Source organism: Cyprinus carpio, chromosome A18, assembly GCF_018340385.1.
Source record: "Cyprinus carpio isolate SPL01 chromosome A18, ASM1834038v1, whole genome shotgun sequence".
NCBI lineage: Eukaryota > Metazoa > Chordata > Actinopteri > Cypriniformes > Cyprinidae > Cyprinus > Cyprinus carpio.
In genome coordinates this window covers 25,973,120-25,985,528 of record NC_056589.1, presented here as the reverse complement: position 1 = coordinate 25,985,528, position 12,409 = coordinate 25,973,120, and the positions used below count along the sequence as shown (strand labels likewise).

Here is a 12,409-nt window from a genome sequence, read left to right as displayed (position 1 = left end):
CACAGACAGAGCCACAGAGACGTGCCGCATGTCTAATCCTGAACACTAGACGATTCCCCAGGGAGGTGAGACTTCAAAAAGGATCCCGCCCACAGCTACAGAGATAAAGAACCTCACAATTTTCAATTAACTAGTCTTTTTCATGTTTCGTTGCGTTCCCTCGGTTTGTTTGTCTTGTTTACTTCAAACTCCATTCTTTCCATCATTCCCCTCATTATCTTCCAGGGCAAAGGTAACCACACACGGAGAGCAAACGCATAATGTCTTCCTCACGCTGTGAGGTGCATATCAAGTGCCAAGTTACGGTCTCTTAGCATAACAATTACAAAAAACGATAACGGCCCGCGTCAGAGCACTTGCATTGTGGCTTCAGGCTACACACCCAAGATACGTGCTGTTTACTTCTTGTTGTGCGTGTCTGTCAAAAACATCTACAGAAAAACCCTGGAAAATGCTTCTCCCTGGCAAGTTGCACAAGTATATGCCTCAGGCCTTGATTTCCGTGGACTGAGAAAGGTCTAATATTAAATGAAATTTAAAAGGAGCCAACAACTCATCTACATGTTGGCTGAAGATGCATCCCATGATAACCCAAGCACATATTTGATGACAAGGCCAAACTGAGAGGCAAAAAGGAGTGTTGACAGCTACCGAAACACTGAAGTGAGCAATCGCTCGAGGGCCTGCATCACCAAAAGTGGCGAATGAGTGACAAGGTGGAAGCCTGCTGGAAAAATGAGCGCTTCTTATATAATTCAACAGGAGGGCATGTATGAGCGCTTATACGGGAGCAAGACCCAGAACATGATCTTTCATATTAGGGAGGCGTTAAAACTCATAATTGCCCGGTTGAAACTTATTGGATGTGACATCAAAAAGACACAAAAGAAAAAAAGCCAGTGAGGTGTCTACTTGATTGCCTTGAGTAAAAGGCTGCTGCTTTGCATATTAATTGATATGCAGGAAGAGGAGAACAGCGGCGATGCGAGATGCAGCGTCCTTCAAACTCCCCGTCCGTATAAACACGAGTTGGCACAAACGGCGCAAGATATTTAGACGCTCAGACAGTGATGTGTTCATTACCTGCGGCTCTGTGTGAAAGAAAACAGGAACTTCTCAAAGTGACTTAAAGGAAGTTGAAATATGTTTTGTTGAGGTATACGTGGAATACGGTCAAACTCCAAATGAGCATCTTTTCAACTTTCTTTGAAAGTTCCATTGTGTAGCAGCAGTATTTGATGAGGAGAACCAAGTCCTGCTTAAACCAAAGAATTAAGAAAGGAGTGGCCACTTAACACAAATCCCATGAATCTACAAAACAAAACACAATATAAAAATTAAAACCATAAAATCGACTTCAACCTTATTTAGGGGTCTTCATCCTTTGTGGTTTAAGACAGGACTGTTGCATATTGCATAAAAGTGTGGCCTGTAATAAAATGAGTATAGTACCATATTAATGCATTTACATGTTTTAAAATACTTGCTAAGCCATTAAAATGATAATGTTTGATTATGTCTTGTGCATAATAAAAACTAAATTAAACATTTAGCTAAATTTTAGCTTAGGCTGAAGTTAACTTATTATTAATAATGCATTTAAATAAAAATGAGTATAGTACTATATTAATGCATTTACTTTACAATTTTCGCAAAGCCACTAAAATAATCATTTCTGATTTTTTCCTGTGTTTACTTTGAATGCTTTTCTCTCACAAAAATTAGTTTGAGATCAAACAAAAACTGCTGACAATTACACAGTATAAAATAATTTGGCCGAAAAGTCAATATGCATGCTTTTGTTTACTAGTAATTTTACACACATAATGATGCATGCAAAGGCATTAAAACAACCGATTTTATTATCATTTGTGCAATTTATTTATTAATGCAGGAGGGAGGGAGGGAGGGACAATAAAACGTTTAATGAACTTCATTTTAGGTTGAAGTTAACTTAAATTTTAATGTTTTTTACCCCCACATAAACAATAATTGCTGCCTTCCACCTGTTGAAGACCTCTTGTATATTGTACAAAAATATCGCTTCGATGAAAATGCACAACTAATTTTTTGACATAAGACCAAAAAAAAAAAAAAAAATTATTGATTAAAAAAAGCTGATAAAACTTCTAAAGAATTTTCGCCAAATGTCAATTTGGAATCTTTTTCTGACTCAGGGGTTCCTCTGTGAACTTTACTAAAATAAATGCAAATCTGCTTTACGACCTTGTGTTATTTATTTAAAGGATTGGTGGAAACTCAAGACTCTTCAATGCTGGTATCAAAAATGATATTCACCACTGCAATGCCATGCATAAGTTTAAGGTTTCACAAATCATGGCTGAAACAAGATTCAGTAAACACTAAGATCAGACATCACCTGCAAAAGCCAACTTAAGCATTCTGAGCTGGAATGGAGAGCTTTAAAACTCAAACATGCTCTGGACTTCAAAAGTTAAAATATTTCCTCTCACAGGAAGAGCCTTTGCATGTTCACAAGGTCCTCTAAAGTCAGCAGTCATTCCAAACACTCACGGTCTCCATGGTTGCAATCCTTAACAGCTGTCAATCAAGGTGCACTGGAGAAGGAAGAGGTTGCTCTGGGACATGGAGCCCAGAGTTTATACAGGGAGAACATGCATTATGCATAGCAGCAACAGGGAGAACACCTGAGGAGAAGCAGTAGGACATGATGTGAATAAGGCATGATAAGATCCTGATGCACTGCAGTCTGGCTACAGAGGAAAGAACCTCAAGAGGAACGACAAAACTGTTCCACTGCAGGAGACTAAAAGCATATAACGGGTACATCTACAGTATATTCACACAGATGCCTAGACGGTCATATTTCAGAACTGTGCAAGTATTGGACAATATCTTGGTGCCCTTTAAAAAGTTAAAGAAACCCTGGAAGTTCTCAAAGTATCGGGGATCATAAAGGGAAGCACATCATAGAAATTAATAGAGGGACCATTGAAGGTCTTCAGATTATGAATTGGCAGAAATCTTTAGGAAACCTCTAGGCATATTTTGGAAAATCTTGAGATGCCTTTTAAAAAGTGAAGTTCTTAAGTTGTTGAGATCATAACAATAAAGAAAAAACACTATATATTTTATATATATATAGTTCTTGAGATTATTAAAATGGCTCTTTTAAGAACTGTTCACTGAAAAGGTTCAATGAAAGGTTCTTCGGTGAACCCAAAAAGTTCTTCTTTTACACTGCTATGAAAACCCTCTTTTGGAAAATTCATTTTTAAGAGTAGAAGAACATCCAAGCATTCTTTTTTAAATAGGGTTATTCTCTGTAGAACTTACAAAAATGAATCCATAAATTCCTAATAGAACTCTAAAGAAGGTTCACAACTTCATCAGTAATCCAATCATAAGAGAAAGGGTTTGTGGCACATAAAATATATTGAATATTGTAAACAGCATTTGATGCACCATCTAATGTGCTCATGTTACTCAACAAAGTAACATGGCACTAAAAACACTAAGGTCATGGGTTCAGTTCCAAGGCTGATTTGGATAAAAGCATTCATCCAATGCATTAATTAAAATGTAAATGAAAGCTATCTTTTCAGTTTTACAGCAAATATAACTTGTAAAACAGAGGGAAAGACAGCAGCATGTTTGGTGGCAAGAAAAAGTTCAAAGCACCTAACAAACCAAGTCCAACCAAATTAAGTGGCTGTGTGAATACAAATGTTGCAAAACCTTTACCTATAGACTAAAAACAAAATACAAAACTGGCCTAAAACTATACCTACCTATTATCAGTGCTTCCAAAACTTTCTCCACTGCTGTGGATCTCAAGTTCAAGCACCTGGAGTAATAAGAGCACTTCCATCAGATGGACGAAGTAAGCGAGGCATGAGTAGGAGTAAGTCCAGAAAGTAAGAAGGAACTGTCAAAGCCCACACATCTGACCCTTTCTTTACCAGTACTCTGTCTCAGGTAGCTATGTCTCATGGCAACCAGGATGTGAGAGAAGTATGTGTGTCCAGAGTCCAGACATTCCTCCGTTCACACTGACTCCCAACATACATACGAAAGGCTAAGAAAAGCATTTTTACAGGTAGAGCATTGTTTTCCCTAAAGTGGATGGATCTTGTTCAACTTTAAATTAGATCACAGACAACACATTGTCTAAAGGCCAAGCACGATAACTAACTATAAAGATAACGATATTAGCGTCCACACCAGCAAACCATATTGTCTGTTAATTTTTTTATTTTATTGCCACTTTAAATTCTCAAGCTCGTTACAGCAGGATGGACTCTGATTGGCTGTCAATATTTTTATCGTTCATCAGCTGGAAAAAATCATTCTGATGGTGATTCCAACAACATCGTTTCTCTGTGCCTTTATCGTTATAGTTGTGGTGTGGACTCTGCTATTCTTTAATACTGAGAACGATTTTTAGAACTATATCTTTATTGTTATCTTTATAGTTATGGTTCTTGGTATGAACGGGCCTAAAGAATCCTCAGTCCAGACATGACAGATTTAATCCTAAAATGAACTTTTTTTTTTTTTTTTGCTTAAAAATACATCATATAAAACAGTACTGATTTACTATTCAAGCAGAATTGCAGAAATCCAAAAATGCAATGTGACAAGTACAGTGATAACTTGTCCAAAATTAGCAGCCGAATGCTTGCTTGGTGTTTTAACATCATGCCAGCTTCCTAGGCTTTTTTTATGGGTGAGTAACAATTTAAAATACTATAAAACAGCAATTTAAAAACTTATATAAGGCTTTTAAAGTTTGCTTTAGATAAAAACTCCAAAATGGATTCCAGTTTCAATTCAGTGAAAGACAAAACAAGAAGAAGAAAAAAAAAAAAATTATTTTTGTGCACGCTCATGTCCCTTCTTCAAAGTAAGGCTATGTTTTTATTAGCATGACCGAATTATCAATTATGCTCCATCTGCAGCCAAAGTTTAATAATTGAGGTTAGGGGTTTTAACTCAAAGTATGAGCTGTAGTAATAGTGATGCATACCTTAGCATATATTCAGGCTGAAATGAGGCCGGAAAAAATAAAGACAAAGTAAAACCCCCAAAAAGCTTGAGTTTGACATGTGCGGTGTTTATTTGAACAATTCTGTTACCAAATATCTATTAAATATACATCTTTCATTCAAGTTCAAAGCATCAGAGGAGACAGCTAAACCCCAGCATTTACAAGCACGTCTGGACGCCCCGTGTCCCGTCCCGTCAAGGCCTCCAGGCATTTGGCTTTCTGTTGGAGTGACCAGACAGAACGAAAACACGTCGGAAGCGAGACAGAAGGAGAAAGCAAGCGAGAGCGCCTCCACAGCAACAGCGTGACTCTAAAGCTCAGATCTGAGAAACTCTGGGCGGTCACTCCAGCTCATGAAGATTAGATTTAGACGGGGTTAGAAACCATAAGTGTTACCGCCAGGAGACAAGAATCATAAATTACAGTCCAAAGGATTTTTTTTTTTTTTAACATTGTTCATATAAAGGTTATTAAAAAAAAAAAAAAACACTTCTATGACTCCTATGCAACAGTTTTGAAGGTCTGCAGTATCAAGTTGGTTTGGTGGATGAGCCGGTTGGCACTGGTAAACACGTTTATTGCCCTGGAACAAAGGTGGAGAGGACAGGATTACAAATTACATCTGAACACATATTAATGATGTAAATGAAATCACAAACGCTATGCGGTGAAATTACAGGGTTCTTCAGGCAAAGATCAGGTTTAAGTTAACACTTCATTCAAAATGAGCTGAAAAATACCAAAAAATGTGGGTGAAATGCCCATTTTCCAAACAATAGAACGACAAAAAGTACACATATTACAAGTTCATAAACCATTATCATCATTTTCTCCTCTACTCTAAAAAGATTATAACTTTTAAAGTCATGTATGATAGTAATATACACGGTTAGATTTTTTTTGTGCAAAGATGCATTAAATTTAAACAAACATTTACGTTACAGAAGCTGTATTTTATAAAAGCTGTTCTTTTGAACTTTCTATTTATCAAAGAATCCTGAAAAAAAAAAGATTATATGAAGCAGCAAAACTGTTTTCAACACTGATAATAATAATAAATGTTTCTTGAGCAGCAAAGCAGCATTTTAGAATAATTTCTGAAGGATCAGGTGACACTGAAGACACTGAGAATTTAGCTTTAAATAAATAAATAAATAACATGAATAAATTACATTTTAAAATACATTCAAATAAAAAACAGGTTTCTAAATTGAAATAACATTTGACAATATTACTTTTTATTGCATTTTTGAAAAAATAAATGCACCCTTGATGGGCATGAGACTTCTTTCAAAAACATTTCAAAAAATTTATAGAGCCCAAACTTTTGAATTCTATTATTTATGTTATCAAATGCTTATCATCCATGCCCACAAGGTACTTATGTTATATATAATTTTTACTTTAACATGCCACATTTCTCCATGGTTTTATGGAAAATAATGTCAAATGCAACAAAATAAAGAATTACGTTGAAGCTGGTTGTCACAAAAAAAAAAAAAAATCATTAAAATGATCAAGCATTATTATGTTATTTAGTTCATAACAGATCATTAAAACCACAACACTGCTTATCTGAAGCCTCACCTATGGATTTGTTATGTCATTTCCAAATCAAATTCCATTTACTGTGTTTCTGTTGTGTTAAAAAACTTTCTACCAAGAACTTTCCATTACTAAAAATGGAAAAACTTTTTTACAAAGAAAAAATGCAAATAATAAAGGTGAAAATAATGAGGTAATTTTCAAACCGTCCATACTTTCCGTCTTTGAAGTATGTTTTCAGAGTGTCACTGAAGCTTTTTGAGTGTTTCACAAACTCTTTCTTCTGATGCTCAAGTGCCTGGAAAACACAAAGCCATTTTCATTTCTTCCTTCAGTAAGTGAGGGATAGAGATGACGTTACACAGTATACAGCCAGCATCCATCAAATAATGACAGCTCGTGTGTGTGTGTGTGTGTGTGTGTGTGTGTGTGGGGTCACTTACCCTTCTGTTCTGGTACTGGTATTTCTTAAAGACGTTGTTCACTGTGTCCAGTAGTTCTTTTATGGCACTGGCTATATCTCTGTGAACACCAATTTAAAAAAAAATAAAAATCAGGAATATGCTTTTTATCAGCCATATCATGACCTTGAGCGGGGAAAAGTAATAGTGGTGAATACACAAGATTTTACTGTTAATGTTAACTGTTACTGTTTTTACATACAACTAGGATTGTCTAATGTACAGATGTTGGTACTGAAATTTTTTAAATATGATGATGCCAGCATTTCCCGCTAGCATTTTGAGCGCTGTTGAGTGGATTTTTAAAACCTCTGATTGGCCATTGTGTTCACGTGCTCAACATTGGCTACAATGATCATCACTTCACACTATTCACCAAGCACTTACACAGATACGCACGGGAGCATTTGAAAAGTCAAAATTATTACAATTTTAGAACTGTCAAAAATGAAATTTCACCCCAGAAAGTATAAGAAAGAAGGGAAAAGAAATCTAAATCCTACTGCTCTTTAAAAAAGGCTTCACTTCCTATTTTTTCTTTTGGATCTGTGGTGAAATATGAACCAGATGTCAAATAACTCTGTCAGGGCACGTGCACACATCAAAACTGATGTAATAAAAGGCAAACCATGACGCAAAGGGGAAAAATAAAGGTAAGTGAAACTATTTGTGTGTGTGATTGTGGGCATAAATACGCTCTCACTTGATTGTCTGCAGGAAACGGACTCGGTCGTTGATTTCGTCAGGGATTTTGCTGAGGATCTGTTTCAGAGCGCGAGCTCTTTCATTCAGGTCCTGGAACTCCCGCTCAGGCCTGTCAATCATGTACTCTGCACACAAAGAACACGCCCACAGGAAACACTCAGTCACCACGGCAACAACAGATGACTTGCCTCTAATAGCCTGCCGTTAACATGCGATGCACTTAAAGACATAATGGAACTTTTAACTACTTTTACTGGCCCACCATGTTTGACAGCCATCAGAGAAACCGTAATGAGTTCCCCATTGAACAAAAGTGCAGAAACTTCTACATTATCCTGTAAAGTACGGTAACACAGTCAGGCACCTCACAAACACAGCGTAAACAAGGATAGATTACAGCAGGAAGATCAAAACGAGGATTCTGCAATGAGCTCGGATTAAATTTGGAAGTACATTTATTATTCTTTACATTTCAAATCAACACAAATGAGCATTATCCAGAAACCCGGTGCGTGTCTGCGCATTCATTACCAGTATAAATCTGAACATGTCAAAAACACTTGCAAAAAGCACAAAATTGAATTATGAGGGAAAATACATTCCAGTCTTTCCTGGGGTTTAATTCATGAGGAAACAGCTCCCCCTAGAGGCACGAGGCCGCAACGTTTACAACACTTTGCATTGCAAACCATACAGACTGTTCTTCTCCTCTTCGAAAATGTGCAAAATCACACACACCCTCAACATCGTCAGCAGCCATGCGTAATAAAGACTCGGTGAAGTTGATCTCCACGTTCTTCTTCTCCAGAATTTTCATGATGATATCCTGAGTCAGGCCCGGGTTCTCCTTTTCTGCCTGAGACGAACAAACCCAGAGCACAAGTCAGTCCAGCGCAACCACAAATAAAGCAAGCAGCAAATCAGTTTTAGAAAGATTTGACATGTGCTGAATTATGAAGAGGAAAACAATCAATATATCAAACTTTTCATATCTTCAAACTTTAAGACATTATTTCATTTGATTAAATATTGACTTTTAATCAATCTTCAATGTATATTACTACTATTAGGAAAAGAAAAATGAAAATGTCAAAGTGCTTTCATGATTTGTCTTCTAGCATTATGATTTATATGACTGTTACACAACAATATTGGGGCTGCTGAGATGGCAAAAGCAGCCAGCGCTAGAAAAACTCTGATTTTCTTGCTGAAATCTCATGGTAAGACACCCAGAAGACTCCTGATCAAAACTGAAACTGCACTTTTGTAGCATCCTTTTCCTCCACTGTGATCCGTTTATAATGTTAGGCAAGGTTTTCATGATGAACCAAAAACTGTTACTCTAACATTCTCTGGTCCTTGTAATAAAAACGGCTGTTTTGTTACAGTGTGTTTAAAATGTTATGCCCTCTATGATCAGGTGCATCGGGAAAGGCAAAGTAGCTGAATATGAAATGCAAAATTGGCCGCCATATGCAAATGCTTTGAAAATATGTTCATATGTCAATAAAACGACAATTTCCAAATGACCCTCCCTTTGCGGTTTAGATTGCACCTTTAGAACTCTTCTTCCAAGAGAGCAAGGAAAATAGAAACTACTGCCTATATAGCTATTTGACTTCTGACTATCATCATTTTCTGGCCTTGGTGACATCAGCAGAAAAGGAAAGTCGTTTAAGAGGGGGAGCAGTTACTACATTATGAATGGAACTTTCTCTGGAATAACATGCACTGATGAATCCAGGAACAAGTAAATGGGATCCGTTTCGATTTCTATTTGATGTAGATGAAATTCTTTTCATTTCCTGACACAATAAAAAAATAAAAAATAAGCTGAAGAAACGCTAATGACTGAATCATGTCATATTTACTCACCTTTATGAAAGCTGCTCTCAGAGTCTGTGCCGCGGACAGATTTACTCTCTCCAGCTGTAAGACACACAAAAGCCATTTTAATTTACTGCAAGATGAAGCGGCTGTTTGGTTTCAGTGCTGCACACAGTCATTATCACCACATTAAAATGGAAATACAGTTGGCTGTAGGTGTAGATTTAGCCTCTAATTAAATAGAAACGAATTAATCCACAGAAGCACATGTAGGCTGTGTGTTAACTGTGCTCATACGTATGAAGATTATAATGTAACAAAAGATTTCTATTTTAAAATAAAATGTTTCTTGAGCAGTAAATCAGCATATTAGAATGATTTCTGAAGAATCATGTGACACTGAAGACTGGAGTAATGATGCTGAAAATTCAGCTGTGCATCACAGGAATAAATTGCATTTATTTTACAATGGAAAATGGTTATTTCAAATTGTAATAATATCTCTCAATATTACTGTTTTTACTGTATTTTTAATCAAATAAATGCAGGCTTGTTGAGCATAAAAGACGTCTTGAAAAAAAAACTAACTAATAAAGTCTAAATGGCATATTTTATATTAACAAACAGTGAAACCAGCTACATGTAATATTTCATATTTAACTTAATTATTTATCTACAAAAAAAAAAAAAAGACAAAATGTCACACACAAACTTTAATCTTTTTGAACCTCTCAATAAATTAAAAGAACCAAACCGATGAAACTAACTGCTGAAATAAATTAACTGCTCGTTTTTTTTTTTTTTTTTTAGCAAATTAGCAAAGTTCCTTCTTTTGGTTATTCACATTCCAATGCTGATCCAGTCCTCACATCATTGTGAAGCTAAATTAAAAAGTCAACTGAATTAAACTTTCTAAGTTCTTAAATGGGTTGTAAAAATGAAAAAGCCATTCATATTTATTTTAAAAACATTAGATGATAACTTCAGTTCAGTCTGTTAAAATAACGTTAAAGCAACCAGAAGTAGTCTTCTCAGGATAGAAACAGAGAGGCGTGTGACTGTGTGTGGAGATCTTCCTGAGCATGTGGGTGTGCATCATTTGCATCTGAACTTCAGTTTGTGTCAACACAACCATCACTGAACTCCCTCCTACCAGAGACTAACCACCGTACCTCATTGAAGACAGGGTACATCACGGAGTAGAGCGTCATGGATACCATCGAGGTCGTGTCCGCTTCATTCTTCATCTCTTCCATTGTCATCCTCGTCAGGGCGCGGGAAGGGATGGGGGGAGCGTCATTCACTCCTGGGGGCTCGCGATGAGGGGGGCCCAGACGATCGCTGAAAGAAAAACCAATGAGGAAGAGATTATAAAAGGGTAGCGGGATTTCATTTCACAGGTAAGGAAATGACATTTTCAAGCTGCGTTCAAAAGGTAGACGTGATAGTTGTGGGAAAGCGCCAAGTTTTCGGTGAGATCTAGGCCCCTCAAGATTAAAGGAATGAGACACGTGGCCAGTGAAAGAAAAATAAAGGCTGCTTCCGAGACATGCCTTAGAAAGATTTTGAATCAGACCAAAGACAATAATGATTGTTAGGAAGATCTTCCCCCAGCTGCGCAGCGCTGCTTTCTGAAACCTATTTAAATGATTTCAACAGCCATTCAGATCTGTGTATTCGCTATGGTGCTCATCACAGCGCCAAATAATTCAATATTAAGACTTAATAGGTAAATTAATTATTTTTACATTTTAATCTGGACTACAACGTGCCCTAGATATTGTTTGAAAATGTTTTGATAATTTATCGTTCAGTCACATTTTACACTAAGGCCCCATTAGTTAATTTATTATTAAAACACAAACTGCCAATGAAAAAAATATTCTAAACATTCATTAATCTTAGTTAATTTGCATATTTAATAACACGTTGATAAAATCAATAGTTGCTACTGTGTTATTTAATGAACTCGAGCTAACATGAACTAACAGTTGTATTTTTTTAACAAAGATTAATAACTTCTGTAGCAAATGTAGCTCATTGTTAATGTTAGTGCATTAACTAAGATTAACTAATGAGGTCTTACTATTGGTCTTTATAATTCTTTTGCAGTTTAATCTGTGTGAAATTAATTACTTTATACATTTTTGTGTATTGCTTTATTGTTTTTAAATGTTCAGTTTCTTTTTGTTATAAGAAAAAAGTTATTAAACCCGTTATACTTTATTATGACAACACTTATAATACTGTATACTGGGATAAAAGCATTAGCAATTAATCACAACATGAAAATTTGATGCCGTCACATGCCTACAGCAAATAAGGGCCCATTCACACAAAGAACGGTAACAAATTAGCATCCGCACTAATGAATGAGAATGTTCTGTTTATTATAAATACATGCTGCAGTTTTGTCATCTGCCGATTTAAATTCTCGAGTGGATTCTGATTAGCTGTCAATGTTTTTATACATTCATCAGCCAGAAAAAAAAATCATCGTTATTATTGTAGTTATGGTGTGGGCTTATTCTCCTCCAGCAGTGGGCGATGTTAAGAGTCAGATTACAAAATAAAAAAAAAAAAACTTACAAAACTACAATATTTTATGATCAAAACATTTTCTGACAAAACATTTTTTCGGAAAGTTCTCAAAGTTCCATATTTGGTGGATATTTTGTGATAGAAGTAATACTGTGACAGGAAGATGCATTAAAAAAAAAAATCTATGTTTGGTATAGCACCTAAACAAAATGTTACAAGAAACTCAATTTTTGTAATAACAACTTCAAATTTGGAACATGCGCGATTTTAGATTCCAAAGTATTTTTACAAATATTTA

At 35.9% G+C, this 12,409-nt stretch overlaps 2 protein-coding genes across 2 annotated transcripts in view; one reads left to right on the top strand and one right to left on the bottom strand.

Moving 5' to 3' along the window:
• Window positions 1–5,481: 5,481 nt before the first annotated feature.
• LOC109108938 (programmed cell death protein 10-A-like) overlaps window positions 5,482–12,409 on the bottom strand; it is an 11,540-nt gene continuing 4,612 nt past the window's right edge. Inside the window, exons 2-8 of the mRNA XM_019122056.2 lie at window positions 10,743–10,911; window positions 9,619–9,672; window positions 8,482–8,599; window positions 7,742–7,868; window positions 7,021–7,099; window positions 6,793–6,875; window positions 5,482–5,615 (exon numbers count right to left, since the gene is read on the bottom strand). Of these exons, the coding sequence (XP_018977601.1) occupies window positions 5,534–5,615; window positions 6,793–6,875; window positions 7,021–7,099; window positions 7,742–7,868; window positions 8,482–8,599; window positions 9,619–9,672; window positions 10,743–10,832 (633 nt within the window). The 5' untranslated portion in view covers window positions 10,833–10,911 and the 3' untranslated portion in view covers window positions 5,482–5,533. The remainder of the gene's footprint in view (window positions 5,616–6,792; window positions 6,876–7,020; window positions 7,100–7,741; window positions 7,869–8,481; window positions 8,600–9,618; window positions 9,673–10,742; window positions 10,912–12,409) is intronic.
• The window catches only part of LOC109108935 (neuroserpin-like), a 23,467-nt gene continuing 22,005 nt past the window's right edge, over window positions 10,948–12,409 (top strand). The window contains exon 1 of the mRNA XM_042775663.1: window positions 10,948–10,970. The gene's annotated coding sequence lies outside the window, so the exon portion shown is untranslated. The remainder of the gene's footprint in view (window positions 10,971–12,409) is intronic.